General features: G+C 41.8%; 3 protein-coding genes across 4 annotated transcripts; 1 reads left to right on the top strand and 2 right to left on the bottom strand.

Annotated features, from left to right (window-relative positions):
• Positions 1-1,492: 1,492 nt before the first annotated feature.
• On the bottom strand, positions 1,493-4,463 carry bloc1s3 (biogenesis of lysosomal organelles complex-1, subunit 3). Its single transcript, XM_053422578.1, has 5 exons — positions 4,397-4,463; positions 4,123-4,238; positions 3,814-3,994; positions 3,247-3,347; positions 1,493-2,332 (listed from the first exon to the last, which is right to left on the bottom strand). Exons 2-5 carry the CDS (start codon positions 4,234-4,236, stop codon positions 2,150-2,152), a joined length of 579 nt encoding a protein of 192 aa, XP_053278553.1. The 5' UTR covers positions 4,237-4,238; positions 4,397-4,463; the 3' UTR covers positions 1,493-2,149.
• A 55-nt stretch (positions 4,464-4,518) lies between these two features.
• Positions 4,519-8,220, top strand: trappc6bl (trafficking protein particle complex subunit 6B, like). 2 transcript variants are annotated; one of them, XM_053423693.1, is made up of 7 exons: positions 4,519-4,808; positions 5,102-5,199; positions 5,677-5,744; positions 5,823-5,940; positions 6,417-6,500; positions 6,673-6,766; positions 6,937-8,220. In XM_053423693.1, the coding sequence occupies exons 2-7, from the start codon at positions 5,104-5,106 to the stop codon at positions 6,966-6,968; spliced, it is 492 nt and encodes a 163-aa protein (XP_053279668.1). In that variant the 5' UTR covers positions 4,519-4,808; positions 5,102-5,103; the 3' UTR covers positions 6,969-8,220. The 2 variants fall into 2 exon arrangements, with proteins under 2 accessions (XP_053279668.1, XP_053279670.1); XM_053423695.1 differs by having other exon boundaries at positions 4,519-4,796.
• A 4,652-nt stretch (positions 8,221-12,872) lies between these two features.
• On the bottom strand, positions 12,873-17,623 carry zgc:114130 (uncharacterized protein LOC570332 homolog). The gene is made up of 2 exons (XM_053423696.1): positions 17,375-17,623; positions 12,873-15,886 (listed from the first exon to the last, which is right to left on the bottom strand). Exons 1-2 carry the CDS (start codon positions 17,429-17,431, stop codon positions 14,642-14,644), a joined length of 1,302 nt encoding a protein of 433 aa, XP_053279671.1. The 5' UTR covers positions 17,432-17,623; the 3' UTR covers positions 12,873-14,641.
• Between the last annotated feature and the right edge of the window lie 310 nt (positions 17,624-17,933).

Genomic DNA, 17,933 nt, shown 5'->3' on the forward strand with positions numbered 1-17,933 from the left:
TTACAGTCTGGGCCATTAGACACAGCCAAACTATACAGCATTCCCTCATTAATCACAGACCTGTGGGTTTCCAAAGCTCAGAGAGAAGAGGATACAGAGGACTTAAAAAAATAAACCAGTTCCAGTTGTGCCTGACAGCCATCATCCTTCTGAACATTTGGATCCATTTGTTTTGGAACTGGAGAGGCTTAAGGCTGAAGTTGATTTCACTGCGCTCTGGAGGGAGTTTGAAGAGTGAGAAATGGAGCCTGTTGAGCCAGTAGAAGTGAGAGGAAAGAGAAACAGCCAGGAGGTAAATTTCTGAAACAAACTTATTCAGCTCATCAGAGGAATTTTCCCTTTTCATCACTATTGTCACCGTTTGACTTTATAAGACCCGGAGAATGGAATTAAATAGACTTTCACTATCTTGTTTCTATAAATAAATTAAAAATAACTTCTTTTTTTAAGATAATGATGGAAAAGATTATACATAGCTTCTTTACACACTATGAGTGTGAAAATCACATTAATTTAACTGCAAGTGAATTGAGAAGATTACAGTGGATACAAGCAATTATATGTTTTGTGGGCGTTGTCATGTGTATCAGTGGCGCCATCAGGTGGCCGAAACACCGAGACACTAAATTGAAACTTATAATTCCTGCTCTGAGTTTATGAATATGAACATTATAAATGATATGCTCTTTTTTCGCTCTCTTTTAGTCGGCTGATCCTGTTTCTGCTCATCCTAACGAACGCAAGCTAGACACCGACTACGTGCTTAGCATTGTGGGTTTTGTGGCCTTGGTACTCAACCTGCTGACGGTGGTGTTGATGTATGCCTACACGATGGTTTGACGTGTCCACCTGAAGATTATTATGTGGATTTATGGCATTGGATAAGTGAAAGGACGGATGGAAAGACGGGAGACGGGCGGAGTCCTTTGAACACAGGAGTGTTTTGTTCAAACGTCACAATTCAATGAAACTGATATTGTTACCGTTGCGGATTATTTACTGTTATTCAGTCAATATTTGTAAATTGTCTCCAAATTTATTGAAAACTGCTAAATCACAGATTGTTATTTTTCATACCATGTCTATTAATTAGGGCCCGAGCACCTAACAGAGTGGGAGACGGTGAGACAGTGAGGCCCCACATTTTTACTTTGAGGTACTTGGTGGCTCCTCCGAGTGCCTCCGGAGCCAGTGAGTGAACGCACCCTGGAGAGGGCAGACTGGGAGATGGAGCTTTAGTCAGAGACACATTGGCTATGGGTGTGAGAGAGAGGAGACAACAGGGAGAGAGAGGAAGAGAGAGAGGGAGATAAAGAGGGGCTGGATGAGGTCCCTATAGATTTTGGTGTAGTAATCTGTGACATGTACACATTGAAAGGGACCTAAACACAATGGAGTGTGAATATAAATCATCAAAACTGGGTTGACTACAGCATTTTTTGGGGACTAAAGCAAAAATATGTAGGTTATAATGAGGATGGTAGGAGTGGGAGTTTTTGTATTTGTTTTTATTTTCAGCTTGTTTTTTCAAATTTTTGTTTTTTGAAAATAACGAATTTTACTTTGATACAAAGCCACGTCAATGAACCATCAGGGCATAAAGTCTATTTATATTAATGTGTTACTTTGTTATACAATTTGAACAAACAAAGGGAAACAAAAATTCCCACGACAAACTTGTGGGACCAGAAAACATCAAAGATAGGAAACGATATGCCACATAAAAAGTCTCATTGGTTAAGATACTTGAGATGTTCTGCTGTATGAATATTTACAAAGTACTGCAGGGACATGTGATATTATCAATAAATACCAATGTGAAATGTAAACAAAAATGTGCATGAAGAGACGTGCACAACAGCAGATGAGATGTATATGCGTTTGTTTTTCTTGCTTGACTCTTACTCTTCACAGAAATATCCTAAGAACTCCAGACACAGGATCAGACATTATATGACAGATCAATATATACAGTAAATGACTGACTGAGTATGTGACTGTTAAATACATGTGCTGTATATTGATATGCGTACGCTGTGTTTGTACATGTTTTTTCTTACAGCGTGCGTTTTAGTCTCTGATATTCTCTGAACATATGTCCATAATGATGTTGAACTATGTTTTCGAAGGATTTTTCAGATTTCTCTCTTTAAGGAGCAGGTGCAGTGCAATTATTTGGAATAATGTTAATGTCAGGCAGAATTTGACAGCTTGTGATAATGTCAATCTTCTCGGACACGGCCTTCAGGTCGTCCAGAATTAACCTGATGCTGTGAGAAGCGTTGATGATGGCCCCCTGCGATGTGTTCAGCTGAGCGGTCGCACTGCGCACCTTCACAAAAAACAATCAAACAAATGGAACACTATGAAGTACGGTGAAGGCATGATCGTTTGCAATTCACAAGACTTAAATCAGCTAACTTACAAGTGACAAAGGTATTGTACCTTAGTCAGACGATAATAAATTCATTCTCATATTTCTAAGACCGATTCCACTTTATTTGAAGTCTTTCTGCAGCACTGAACACGTGACCATTTTCCTCTCCATTCTAATGCTAAGCTTCTGACATTATAGGATACACTTACTGTGTCAAATCATTGTTGGTGCTGAATTTAGTGTGGCAGCATTATTGCGTTTGCTTTTCTTGTACAGAACTCAAATTTGTCATTCAGTTCCAAGTGAAGTGGCCCCAGTGGTTAAGGCAATGTTTGGTAAGGATACTTGACAACAAAATATGATACTTCATTCTGACAACACTGGAACTTTTGGACCGAAACCCATTATTTTCAGTAGAAGATTCTGAACTCAGGACTTAGATTTTTAATTTAATTTTTCTATTTCATTTGTTTGGATCCATTTTTCTGTTGACAAATTATACAGCATGAGATAAATTTGGTAATATTTTGGATTGAAGTTGATTATTTTCAATGGAAACATTTTTGACTCAGACTTGTGTAAGGGTCTGCACAGACTGGTGCCCCGCAGACAAATATTTATGACCAGGGGCACAAGAAGTTCAGTGACAGCAGGTCAGCCTCTCTGCTAATGTAGAAACCCAGTTTGTTATAAGCATGCACGTATCTGGTATACATGTCCACTTACGTTTGTAAGTATCTAAGGCCCTTGAGTGCCTTGTCACACTATAATACCTTTAAAGGTAATGTATGAAAGGGATTTAATGGTACAATTAAAAAAATATATATATATAATGTATAATGAAAAGCGCCTCAAACACAATATCATACCTCTCTGGTGGCACTGCTATAAACCTGCCGAACTGTCTGTGACACGTTGTGATACAGCCGACTGTTGGACTCCTGCAGCTTCTGTTGTAAGAGTGTGTCACCTGCAGATGAACAGATTGGCAGGTCAGAGAAACAACTGAAACTTAACTTGTCCTCCATCGGTTCACTTATACAGTTGATCGGAACCAAAATATTGTTGAGATGTCATGAAAATATTTATTAATTATTGGTTACAAAGTGATAATTGTTCATCACATTTATCACCACAATGTATGATTCTAAGCATGGCTACTCAGATCGTGTTTACTTGCTGTATTTCATGATGTTAGTACAGTACAGTGTGCACAGCCAATTGGGAGCTTCCTGTAAACAGATAACAACTTGTTCAGAGTTCTCAACTGCTTCTTAAACTCATCTGTTTTAAATCAATAAATGCAGCTGGATCGATGAATTCATACATCCAGAGGATCTATTCACCGAGGAAGACTGTGAGATAGACATTCCTGTCACACAGGAAGTTTCATCATTGGAGTAGCTACTGTTATAAATCGGACTGGTAATCCTCACCATGTGGCCTGTGTGTGGGGCTGGGTCTATCCTCCACAATGGACTGTATGTCCGGATGATCTCTGACCACAATGAGAGGAGGCAGGTCTCTGCTGAGAACCTGAGCGCTCTCCTGGATCACTGCAGAGGCTCGGTCCACCGCCTCCCCCTCACTGTCGGTTTCTGACGCCTCCCCTGGAACCTGACAGCATTCAACATCACAGAGACAACCAACTGGGGATTCAGAGGACGAGTGGGTGCAGACATGGATTGATGTTCATGACAACAACAACACAAACAGCAACAAAAACAACACACATACACACACACCTTGGCCCCGGCTGAGGCAGTTTGTGGAGCAGGCAGGGAAGTGATGTAGACTTCATCATCAGAGTCCGTCTCAGACGCTTCACCCTGCACCACGATCTGGTACCTGCTGGACATGACTGCACACACACAATAAAACGTCTTAGGCTAAATAACCATGAAAATACTCTCAGACATGCGACACACAATTTCCCCCTGAACTCGGAGATAAACTATGAATTTCACATGTTATCTAAACGCTCAATGTTAAAATATTCAGTGAAACACATCATCAAACCTTCTCAGTGAACTCAAGAGCACACAAATCACATGAGCAACAAGGAAGTGGCTTGTTTAGAACGGTCACATGACAAGTGACGTTTCACGCCGCGATTGGAGTACACGCATCTAGAGTGTGTTTGTAATATCACCCGGTGTACTTTAGGCAGACACTGCATCACACACTTCATTTGTGGCCTCTACTTAAGCTCAATAAGTTGTATTAGTTGATATATAAGTTCTCTGTACGACATTGGTTATTGTTGGGAGTGAAGAAGACAAACTCTGGGAGCCTTTTTCTCTCCATTTCATGGGCTGACACCCGCTAACACCGCCTGCGCGAATTCAGTGGAGCGTCCTGGCGTCAATATCGAGTGCAATCTAGGAAGAGGGCTGATATTTACTTCGTGCCTACTTCAGTAATTTGACAGGTACAATAGCTTTACTCGTTCATTCTGCTGTATTTAATAACAATAACTGCCAGTGTGGTTTGAATGTGTGTATTTCATTCTCAGTTCAGCTCATACGACAAAGGAAAAGATACAAAAACTGGACGATGTCGCTAGCTAACCGCACTAGCTTCCTGGTGCTAATTGTGTAGCTAATGCTAAGCTGCGGTAAAATAGGTCTAACAACCATATGTGATGTTGTGTATCACCGCTGGCTGTGTTAACTGAGCCTGTTGTGTGTTGGCTGTGACCTGACGCGTGTGTGTGTCCGCCAGGGATGACGGACGAGGCCCTGTTTGAATTTCTCCACATGGAGATCGTCTCCCATGTTTACAAGGAGCAGCAAGCCAGTAACGGAGGGATGGACAACAAGGTGCGTTCAGTTCCTCTGCGAGTTCATACATAATAAACATGAGAACCCACTGCAGTGTTCACAATGTCATCTTTCACAGCAGACAACACACATGACCATATGTTTCTACCCTCAGGTTCCTACACTTGCCCTCATCTCATCACTAACAACCCTCTGCACATCTGTTTTACTGCCTGTTTGCCCTTATTTGTGGGAAAAGTGCAACAAATGATCGACACACAGTGCAATAACTTTACACACACATGTGCAATAATATGAACACACACCCGGTCCAGTTTAAGTTGTTAACTAATGTGCCATGCATGTCACACAGCACCTTTGGATGTATTTAGTTATATATTATATTAAACTATTGCACTGCTGAGCTGAGGTTTATTCTTGTCCGACACCTTTCCTCCTATTGTTGACCCCGTGTTAACTTGCATGTGACAAATCAAACTTGAAAACTAAACCAAATGGACTTCTTCCCCACTCCAGGACAGAGCTGTCTGCGTCTCTGTCCTCGAAGGCATGGGCTTCAGGGTGGGACAAGGACTCATTGAGAGGTAGGCGAGCACAAACATACATGCATGTACCTGTGTGACGTTCATCCTCATCTGTGTTTAAATGTATGTTCTGTCCAGGTTGACCAGAGACTCTCCCAGCTTCAAGGATGAGCTGGATATAATGAAGTTCATCTGTAAAGACTTCTGGACAAAGGTGTTCAGGAGGCAGATTGACAACCTCCGAACAAACCATCAGGTAAAACAAGACAAACTAATGCTATTTCTAACACACACGTAACAAACTTTAGTTTGTGTGCAGAGTGTTGTTATCTACAGATGTTTCTTAGGCTGCTGGGATATCTGGCCTCAGATAAAAGGAAGTTGGATCCCATTTTGAAGAACACTGATTGTTGTTTAAGTGAGCTCATTACAGCAAAGAGCTCACAGTATAGTCACATAAGGTCATCGATTGCCTCTGGAGTTTTCTTTTATACTAATAGAAGTTATGTTTGCATTTTGTGTGACTCGTGAAAAAGAACTGTGTGAATCGTTGAGGTGTAAAAACATGTTGGGCGCATTTAGAGCTAGAGATCAATAGATTTTGAAGTCCACTTAAAAGTTATAATAAATAATGCTGTTAAATTAAGCGCTAAAACATAAATGCACATGCAGTGTTTTTTAAATTGCATTGTTTGTTACAACCTCTGTATACTTTTGTATTTTCCACCACAGGGTACCTATGTTCTACAGGACAACAAGTTTGCTCTTCTGACTCAGCTCTCCAATGGAAAACAGTATCTGGATCATGCTCCTAAGGTCAGTATCCACCCTCTAACTCTTTCTCAGAAGCACTCACTAAGCAACAATTCTACTCAGTCTGATAAAACTGCCACATCAGACGTAGGCTTTAATGTTTCATACACAACCAAATTAGTCCAAATCTGTTGCAGTAGCTTAGCTTAATATCTCTGTGTGTATTTTCTCTCAGTATCTCGCTTTTTCGTGTGGCATGGTGAGAGGAGCTCTGTCTAACATTGGTCTAGACAGTGTGGTGACAGCTGAGGTCTCTGTCATGCCGTCCTGTAAGTACTGGCAGTATTTTATTGTCTTTACCATTGAAAAGTGTGAGGTGACACAACATGCTCACTGGCTTCCAATAGCAGCCAAACTGCTGTTATTTTGGAAGTTTGGATTGGTCTGTTTTTTAAGGTCCAAACAAACAGTTAATCTCAACTTCACGTTGTCTTTCCAGGTAAGTTCCAGGTGGTGATCCAGAAGTTGTGACCTGATCCTCTTTGCCACCGTGGTGCAGATGAACAGGCCCCTGTGGGGTTCTGTTAATGCTAGAGAGGGATGACTGTTCGTGTCCTCCCACCAAGCAGTCCAACCACAGAGGGAATCAAACACCGCCCTGGTTTACACAGCTGGGGACGAGCCAGGGTTTTGCTGATAACCTGTTAACCCTGACAGATCAAACAGCATTGGCCAGAGCTTATCTCTTACTTGTGGTTGTCTGATAAATATTTGTTTTATTCCTTTTGCTTCTTGTTTTCAATGAATTGTTACTTTCCACTCTACCTAAATATTCACCTGTTAAAAAAAACAACTGTCAGTGTTTTTAATGTGGATGTATTGTTCATGAAAAGGTAACTTACTTCTCTCTGTAATATGTTGCCATGTTGATCTGAGAAATAATTGGAAATAAAAAAATTTAAAAGAAGGATAAGACAGAGATTTAGATGATAAATACATATTATCAACTGCCAGACCATTTTTATTTAGCATCCATCCGAATAAAAGCTACTGAGCATTTAAAAATAATTTCACCTGACACCTCAGATTTCTCATTCAGCTCTTGTTTCGCCGTAACAGCACCTGGTGCTTTGTTCTGCTTTGTAGCAGATTCTCGGCAGTTATTTAAACTTCAGCTCAGTCATGTTATACAATTAGAAATGATAACAGTTTCTAGACCCGGCTTTTGTATAAACAAAACTGGACAGCTGCTTAGTAAGCATCACTCTCGTCTTCTGTAGTGTTTTCTAATTTTCAAAGCCGACCACTCGAACTGGGTCTGGAGGGGTTTATTTTGCACCCAGGTGTACATGGTTTGTCTTTTGTACAGTATTGTAAACATATCGTCATGTTTTGTCTTTTCAACACCTAAAAGAGCAAGACTGTATGTGATGTTGTAATATTTATTTGAATTCTCGCATCCAAACACTTCTGGCCGAATAATGTTGAGACATGAATACTAAAACAACGAGGTCTGTTAAGCAAGCAGTGACAACTCGAACAAAACAATAAAGAAACTCACCTCTGGTTGAAGTAGTTGCCCCTTTGTGCCACTAGAGGGACACATCAAGCTGTAGTTTGTTCTTTCTGATGTTCTCACAGTGTTTGTGTGGGAGAAAGGAGGACCCATGTTTTTACAAACCTGCTAAACTTCCATAAAAACACCCCCAGAAACTTAGCATCACAGTTTATTACATTAAATCTTCAAATATTTGTCACTGATATAATACAACTGATAACACAACATGTGCTCATGCATCTTCATTCCCCCATTTCTGTTGTGATTTTAAACCCGAACTTAAATCATGGAATGAGAACCTCTGTGATGATTTCAATATATGAACAGAAAAATGCTCATTGAGGTGTTTAATTTTAAATGGATGCGTAACCTTTTCTCATGGCTCCTTTGCCTAACAACACATTTCACAGTGTACACTAGTCATAGCAGTTCAAACTCCCATCATCCTGGCTTAGAATATTAATATTCCTCATGTTTTTGATCCACGTCATGAGCTCGGTATTAAGAAGCTCTGCTGTACGTGAGTGGGCTGCACTTAAAGGTTTTGTTCCAGCAGGTTTAGCTCTAAGTTGGCATTCACAACGAGCTCAACAAGCTTCAGTCAGCAGCATACTCACATTTTGTGAAATACTTTACACTTCAACCCTCTGGATGTTTTGGTATGACATTAATGGTGGTGCTCACTTTGCTTGTATCTTTACTTTGATAACGTTTCCCTTGCCGTGTTCTATCATTCCCCTGAAATCAGTGTAAAAATGTTACACAAGAAAGGTTTTGAACCATTAAATGTTCTCTCAGTGTGGGTCTTACCCAGGCTTCGGCCTAGAACAGTGCTGTGGATGCTATTTCCGTATTTACATCTACTGTCACTGCTGACAGTATTATACAAAAATATGTTTTTCCCCATTTAAGGATAAATCCAGACTCAGTATTTTTTCTATTACTTCATATATTGGTCGGAAAAAAAACATGTACATGTATAGGGGAGGGAAAGTCGAGGCAGAAGGGCTTAAATCTAGACACGCCTCCTGCGAGAAGCACATTAAATGACACAAAGGCAGCTATCACAGAGAGCTTGATCAACATTTCAAAGTTACATTTTACAATTTGTTTTCGTAGAGCATCAGTTGATTTAATCTGGGCTACCATTTCTACTATTAATCCGCCGGTTTAAAAGGCGTGAGTTTTCCCCCAACATTGAAACAATAGCCAACACACTCAATTATGTTTGTTCACAAACCGCAGCACGGAGCTTAAGAGGTTTACTAGTGGGAGGAAAGAGAGAGAAATACTTGGGATGCAGCTTATTAAAGTTAACTACGGTGATGTCATCAGGGTTAAAGCGCGTGTCACAAACAAGTTGCACGGATATATCGGGAGGGAGGGTCTAATATTAGGGTAGCCATTGATTACATAATGGAAAGTGTAGGCCTCAGTGGTTTTGGAAGCTGAGCTATAGGAACTGAAAGACTGGACACTTCAGCTTCTGCTTTTTCAGTTCTGATCATTCTTTTAAGGAATCAATCTTTCACAAGTCCCAAAACTTCTTGCAGGTGCAAAGTTGCATTGCTGTTGTACTGCTTTAAAAGTTTCCACAGGCTGTTGTCTTAGACTTTGGGTTCGCTTGAAGTGGGTCGAGTCCTTACTTAAGTTTGGAGGCCCTCGATACAAGAGTACTTGAAAGAGCTTAAAATCTCAAAAAAAGTTAAGTAAGATCCCTGGTTATTAGACGGCCACTCCACACCTCTCACCCTCGAGGTTTGTGGTTACTGTAACTTCTTTATGACTGAGCGATTGCCACGGGACGAAAAACAGTCAAGAAAATTGAGTTAGGTGTCTGCATTAATGCACAGCACCTGACAGCCCACTCTTTTGCCCATTTGTTGCAACCCATTAAACACTTAGCCCAAATCCTTTCCGTAAAGAAAGAAAAATAGAAAACCCGTAGGAGGGATTAGAGAGAAAGCCTGGGAGGGGGTGGAATTATAGAAAGTTGGTGGAGGAGGAGATTGGGAGAGTGGGCAGGAGGGAAATGAGATGAGAGAAAAGAAGAACCTCTACAGGAGTCTGGAGGGGAATGAAAGGTAGAAAAGAGAAGTTTATTGGAGGCGGGGGCAGAGGGGAAGCAGTGTGGAGGCAAGATAAAGATGAGGAAGTTGTTAGCGGTATGGGGAGTGGAATGGGTGAGGGTGTGAGATGTCCTTCGTACCTGCAACTAAATATCTCCCACAGTGGAATGGAGATTTGGGACAGTGAGCGTGAGGGACGATGGTGGGGCCTCAGCAACAGCTGTTTTTGTGCTGCTCTACAAAGCTTGGCTCCCTTTCCTCCTGCTGCATCACAATGTCACCAAGCCTCACAAAAGAGGAACGGTGAATGAAGGGAGGGAGGGAGGGAGGGAGGAGGAGGAGGAGGAGGAGGAGGTACTGGAAGAAAGAAAGGATGTGTTGGGGGGGGGGGGAGTAAAACCAGCATTCATTCACTCAAACTGATGACTTGTTACAATTCAGTAACACTGTGCACAGAGAGCGGCTGAATTCTATTTTGTAGTGTGAGAAAATGACAGAGACATCTGGGTCAGGTTTCCTGAAAGCAGCTCACTGCAGTTCACTTTAGTTTGCTGGAAATCACCCGTTTCAGTCTCAAGTCATTGATGAACCCCGAGCGTAGAACCGTGAACACGTAGAGCTCCTTAACATCCAGATTCCAAATGAGGCAGGCAGAACTTTTTCATTCTATCTCGGTGCTATCAGAAGTTTGATTTGATCAGAAGACGCTTCACTTCGTCCCACTTTTCAAAACTGCAAATTGTAACCAAACTTACCAGAATCATAAACACTTTAGCAAACATCAGTGTTAACATCTTGAAGACAAATGTATTTAACTTAAACTAATTAGTGCGGTCCATGTCCCATCAAAAAAAGGTAGTTTAACCTGGTTAGCTGGTTAAGAAAAAAGTTGAGAAAATGTTGGATGCTTTATTCCTAAATTAATTATACTGAACAATACTTAGAATAAACTAACAGCCTAAAAAATGCAGTTTTTTTTCCCAGAGCATCAGCAGATCTCCATATATTGATTTCACTGGAAGTTTCCCACTTTCATCCTCTCAAGCTGTCACTATCCCTTCTTTATCTCGCTGTGTATTTTTGCTGACCCCCCACTATTACCTTTTTTTTTCTCCCTCCTTCTCACCTACCTATTCAGCTTCCTCCACTCATGCATAGTTAAGAGTGAGCTCCTCTGTCTCACACACACAAACACAAACTTTGTCTCTCGGGGCCATATGTTGACCCGCGGTGGACCTGAATACAGCCATCTGCCTGCCTTTCCTATGTCCCACAGGGCAAGAGTGTGGGAGAATGTCTATCAGACACAATGCAACACACACCCACACACCCACACACACACATGCCTTTATCCCGTTTACAGCCACTAATCACTCCCAGACAGCGAAGCCATCTCATGTTAACAGTGACAAGATAATACTGTTGTTGCTCTTGTGCACGACAGAAAGATTCCTGGGGCCCTTTCTTTTTCTTTGTCTCGTTTTATGGACATCTGAGAATTTAAAGACTAATTATGTGTAGATGTGTAAGAGAATGGTAGAGTTGTAGAAAGTCTCACTGAGGTTGAGATGAGGTGACGTCATTGAAGTAAAGCAGAGTAACTCAGCGAGAGGATGGATGGGCAGTGAGGGAGAAGGGAAATGGGTAGGAACCCAGGATTGGAAAGATTAAACCCTAACAAAAGGCTTCTTATCTCCACATGAAATCTTAGTAGAATGAATACACGCACAAACACACACACACACGGAAAAAAGTGTCCTGCTACCCTGAAGCACAGTGAGGGGGGGATGGGCAGGATTTAACAAATGTGCTCCAATTGATTTTAATTTTGCAAATTTGCAATCAGAAAATGTCTAACTGCCCCTTACCTATGCCTTTAAAATGCAAGACTATGTGTGTTGCACATGTATTTTGTTTTTAAATCTAAACAACCTCTAAATAGTTGGAAGACAACTTTAAGTGGCTTTAACTTAATACTTTCTTCCTACTTTTTTTTTTAAATAAAAGAATAACAAAAGCCTTCACATATAAAAACCTGGTTCGATTTCTACTGTCTCAAAAAGCAATCGGCCAATGGCTTTGGATGTAAATACAATCTTGCAGAGGCTGCATCATGGAGGAAAATAATTATTCAGCTTCACCTGGAAGTGTGAAGAATCTTCTCTTCACTTCTGCACAGTGTAAGTTGAGGATGAAGGAGGGGTTTGATGTCTGGATACTAATGCTGGCCCCTTTGAATAGATCCCAAAAGTTGATCTTGAAAGCTCCCAGTGTGCATGTCCAATTAGTAGGATGTTTTATTTTTTAAATAGACAAACTTTGAAACAGGCTCGTAACTGCTTGTTAAATGGTTTTATTTGTGCAATTACTACCTCTGAGATCCAGTTTTTGTTGCTGTCCAGAGAACATTTGTCCTATTATCACTGTGTACGCCTCTAGTATAAGATAGCAACTTCCGAGTGAGATGCGTTTCTTTATTGTGTGCGACGTGAACTTTGTGTAAACACTGTTCACCTCAACATTATATTGCCAAGCTCTGACATTGGAGTTCATGGGTGTGTGTGAGGTAGAATGAAAACCGTACGTGACGGTTCACATTTCCTGTTCGCTGCCTTCCTGCAACTCGCATCAATGTTTCAACATTGTGGCAAATACGCTAGAACTGCATTCTACAAGGAAGGAAACGCACATGTGCCTTGTAACTTCTGAGTTGCTGCATCAGCAACTCAATCGTTTCCCAGCAGAAGCTTCTGTATATGTGTAGAATGTATATGTAAATGTGTAAAGAAAATAAACTTGAACAGTCAGTTTAAAAAAAACACAACTAAACTTTATTTCAGGTACAAAAGTCAAAGAAACCCAAATATATTAAACTTGATACAAGCATTAACAACTCAAAGTACTCTATAAATACGTTAAAATAAATTAAAGAAATTAATTTACTAAAGATAATCACCTTAAACACTGAACAGGCATCAAACATGTCGATGAAAAGGTGATTTTAAATAGACCGGAAACAGCAGTGTCTGCTCTTCTACCAAACTACACCGTAAACACACAAAAAACAGCCAAGTAACATTTCTAAAACTCTACGCATATGTACCCTAACTGTACAATAGCTGGATCTAACACAGTAAAGGCAACAGACCTGGGAAAACAGGATACATGGAAGTGACTGCGCTTCACATTCGTAACAGTACAAAGCCATTAACAGGAGGAATTAACACTGAGAGACAAACATGACTATTAATCGAACATGTGAAACCAGTGCTGCCTGTGGACAAGAGAGGAAGAAAATTAATCACACTCCTGGGAATGTTTGTGCTTAAGATAATCAAAAAATACAGTTTAGAAACCAGATTTTTTTTGGAAACTTCGCCAAAGGTAAAAACAGACAGTTGAATTGATTAAATATTTACTTCTGAGCCAAACGCTTACACCACATCAGATTATGAAACAAGATGCAGAGTGATGGCACATCGTTTCGGTTTTCGTCTATCATTGACCCTTAGAGTTCTGCAGTGCCCGCTGACACTTCAAATATCAAAAGCCCATAAAATCTCTGTCCAACTTTTTCTGCTGGCAAGTCCTACAGATAACGATATGTCATAAACATGAGATTGGCAAAAAGTATGATCCATGTGGCTTTTGTTGTAAACTCAAACAGAGTCCCTCTCCCTCCTCCCGTAGGACAGGGAGACTTTGGTAATTTGGCATTTTACTGATAGCAGGTATATCAACAAGGCACAACAGACAGAAGATCAACAGTTTTAGTTATCGTGACAACAAACAAAACTGAACTCACACTAGCTTATGTCACTAAAAAAAGAAAGGAAAAAAAAGTTGCACACCCTCCGTCACATCTCTCCAAACAAATCTTGATTCAACACTAACATGACCTTTTAAATAACATGACAGGCACTTCGGCCATTTAAAAACGTAACATTCATGTTCAAGGCCAGTGATCTGAACGTAACCTCAGACAAGGATAATATCACTCACTGAGATACTGTGTGTGTTTAATTGAAAAACACATTATGTGTCTGTCCCACCATAATAAACGTTTGTGCTACAAAACAGACGTCTTTGGCTTTATCACATTTTGAGGATCACTCTGTAGATGCTGGTGGAATCTGAACAGAGTGGTCGGTCTTAACAGACGGCACTGGGGCAAATCACACTGTGATTACATTAGCTTAATTGCCTTCTGCTCAATTAACATTTTATTCTGATAAACCATCAAACGTTTGCCACACTATTAGACTTCTGTCTTCATACTGGCAACAACTTTATTTTCAGTATCACCGTGGCCTTCCTTCTGCAAATGACACCGGCGTTTAAGCCAATCTCTGTCAGCGTTCAGACTCTGTCAATAAAGTCCTAGTTTCATTCAAGGCCACACGGGTGCAAAGAACGTTGCGCCGGTCCAGTGGCAGTGTGTGAAAGGGGAATGTTGATGTATGTGTGAAACTTATCAGAGCCATGTGTGTGCTGCATGTATTTTGTCTAATGGGGACATCATGTCTGTGTCTGAATGTATGTCAGTGTAAATGTTTGTGATTCCCGCACACTGCAGCCTAAAGGCAGACCTCAGCAGGATCATCAGGAACAGAGAGCTGACTGAATACTGCCAGACGTCGGGCATTGCTTTCGTTGTTGCCACTGCTGGATTCAGAGCCGCTGAGCGAGCTAGCAGAGCTGCTCCCATCTTGGTCCTGGTCAGACAGAGAGGTGTAGGACAGGGAGCGGGCGCCCAGTGGGCGTGAAAAGACCCCAGGAGCGCCGGGACTCTGTCTCAAGGAAGGGGAGTCAGTTGGTGAGGGCCCACAGGGAGAGCAGCCGGAGTCAGGGGAAGGCAGGAATGGAGACTGGGGATCTGCTGTGATGGCTGGGCCCATGAGGGTTTGGAACTTGTCAGCAGGTGAGGCCTCAAAGGCAGAGTCCATCTCCAGGAAGGCGTGGCAGAGGAGGTCAGTAATATCGGCACAGGAAGGAGGAGACGCCGGGGGAGCAGGTCTGAATGAGGTGGCGGCCAAAGGGGGATGATCAGCGAGTGTGTGCTGAAGGGCTTGCTGAGGAGAGGGAAACCCAGCAAAGCTGAAGCTCTGTCTAACCAGAGGGGGCCTGTGCATGCGAGAGGAGCTAAGTGGCTGCTGAGGAATGCTTGAGGAGCAAGAGGTTGAACGAGAAAAGGACTGCTGCTCCTCTTCTTCATCACCGTTGTGGACAAAGTGGCAGCGGATCCCGTAGGGGCAGAAGCCGATGGTGTGAAACGTACGACATGGCTCAGTTTTGTATTTTGGATGTCTGTTGAGATCTCGCAGCTCATCTTGCCCATGGGCAAACTGGCACTTGCCACCATACTTGCACAACCCACTCTCCGTGAAAGAGCGACACAGTTCAGTCTTATAGCGTGAGGAGGAAGAGGAAGTGGAGAGAGATGAAGTGGACAGGGAGGAGCTAGTGCTCAGTGCAGTGGGGCTGTCACTTTGGGAGTGCTGGAAGTCTGTCCCGGGCCAGCCTAGACTTGCTGCTGTGGTGCTGCTGGTCTCCACCATGCTGACAGAGCGCAGGGCAAGGAAGGCCGACTTCCCCCACTGGGAGGAATTAGCCATCTGGGAGGGCGTTGGGCTTTCTGACTGCTGCCCCCATTGGCTGGAGGGCAGAAATACACTCTCTGGAGGATCAGTGGGAGAGGAGAGAGACGAGAGGGAAAACGATGTGTTGCTGCGCGGCTGACCGATGTAGCCTGGTGTTCTCATCTCCAGGCTGAGGGACGGTGGCGGCCTGTTGGGCTCCATCAGGTCCAGACTGAGTAACTGCTGTATGAACAGACAACACAACATTAGCTGCACAACTCTAAAATGAATGTCCAAAATCTCTGCGGCTCATTCTTGGTTTAGAGATAGTAAATTTCCATTGAAATTTTGCTTGGAAACAAAACATGAATTTAAAGTCCAATTGTTTTACTGATAAAACTTTTACATGGATACTTCATTTCCACACTCAAAGCTACAATTGACATATGCGAAATAGCCATAACTGGCAACATGTGAATAATCCAACAGGGTTACAATTTATCTTAAGCATCCTTGATGTTTTGAAATATTAACTTTTATACGTTTTCCTCATCCAAATATATAAACAAGTACAGCTGATTATATAATCGACAGTGTGAAACCATTTTGTGTTCTACACCGTGAAAAAAACTAAATCTTCACAAAAGAACTGAATTTATGGATGATGGTCACAAATTCCTCACTCAAATTAACAAGCAAGTACAGCACGACATATTTACAGTATAGTAGAATATATATATATATCTAAAAACAAAAAGGTAAAAATTTGTACAAAAAAATGTCTGTGAAAATAAGGATAACTTAAGACTTCGAGACTCGTCCTCTATAATCTGATCAAGTCCATGACAGGGATAGTTCATCTTAAATAGCTGCTGTAAAATAAGTTCTTGGTGTATTTAAAACAAAGATTTGATTACCTGACCATTTATATTCCTTTCTTACAAGTATAACGAAACAATAAGATCAAATTAAATTAACAATTTAAGTAATGAATCCATTGCAGGCCTTTGAGCTGCAGATGCTAAAAAACGTCTTATTTCTTAAATAAACATGGATATCCAGAGTCAGCCACTGATACCTTGTTAAATCCTGCTGTGCCTATACTTCACACGCATCTTCTACTCAAAAAACTCAAGACGTTGGGCCACATAAGATACAATATGAACCTGTGAAAACTACTGGAGTTGACGTACAGTCACACGGTTAAACACAAGGGAACTGCAACAGGAGAGTTGTGGTTGTTTAAAGCAACAACTGCTCCGGAAGTTGAAGCTGTTTTCATTCAACGTGTCTTTCGTTAACAGAGCTGGGATATGACTCGATACTTCAGTTTAACCAGTGGTAACAAGCTCCTACCTAAACTGGTCCGACCAAAACTAGTTACACGAGTGACCCCAGTCCGGAGCAGGCAGTTCAATGGGCTGCGAGGAATTTTAACATCAGCCTCAACTACGCTCTCACTTTATGACCAGTTAGCTTCCATGCTAACTTCACTTTAACCCACTTTAAAGCTTCAAACGGCCAACGGAGACTGTTTAAATCAACACACTCACACCAGCAGGCAAACAGAATAAAGTTAATAAACATTCGAAGCTGGGTTTTTTTAAAGGGAAGAGGAGAGCGATTGGCGTAAAGTTAGCAGCGTGGCTACCGGCTAAGCTAACACGCTGCAGAGAGCTAGCAAACTTTTGGCTCCACAACTTTTTCACTAACTGCTTTTCCTTCGCTTACCTCGCACATCATCTGCTCCAGGTCGGACAGCTGCTCGAGTTTGGGGAAAGATGGCATGGCGCTGGGTTCGTGAAGCCGGGTCCGGTCCCGTCTGTCCCCGCAGTGATAGACCGACGAGCAGGGACACTCGCTGGCATGAGTCGGTCAGAAGTTTCCAGCAGAGTCTGCGTAGCCAAACAAGCTCCACGGTCCAACCACGTGTGGATTTAACACGGAGTCGCGAGCCCCTCCCAGCATCCTGCGCGTCTGAGGAGGGTCCTCGCCAGGGCCGTGCACCACTTTCTGAGGGGCCACTTCCCCCAACTGGAGAAAAGGGCAAAAGTTTCTTATCAACAAAGTTTAAGCAGTAACATGATTTGGCGTCTTGAGTTTAACATTGGATGAGATGTGGTTTTACCTGCAGGTTTTACATGGGCAATGAAATAGTATCAATACTTTAAATCAGTACCTAAATGCAGTGATTTATTGCACAGTAAGGAGGTATTGCAATATACATTAGGTTTTTAAAACATAAATTAAAAACCCACCTATATGTTTATTTGTGTTTTTGTTGTTGTGT

The sequence above is a fragment of the Pleuronectes platessa genome, chromosome 5 (assembly GCF_947347685.1).
Source record: "Pleuronectes platessa chromosome 5, fPlePla1.1, whole genome shotgun sequence".
Taxonomy (NCBI): domain Eukaryota; kingdom Metazoa; phylum Chordata; class Actinopteri; order Pleuronectiformes; family Pleuronectidae; genus Pleuronectes; species Pleuronectes platessa.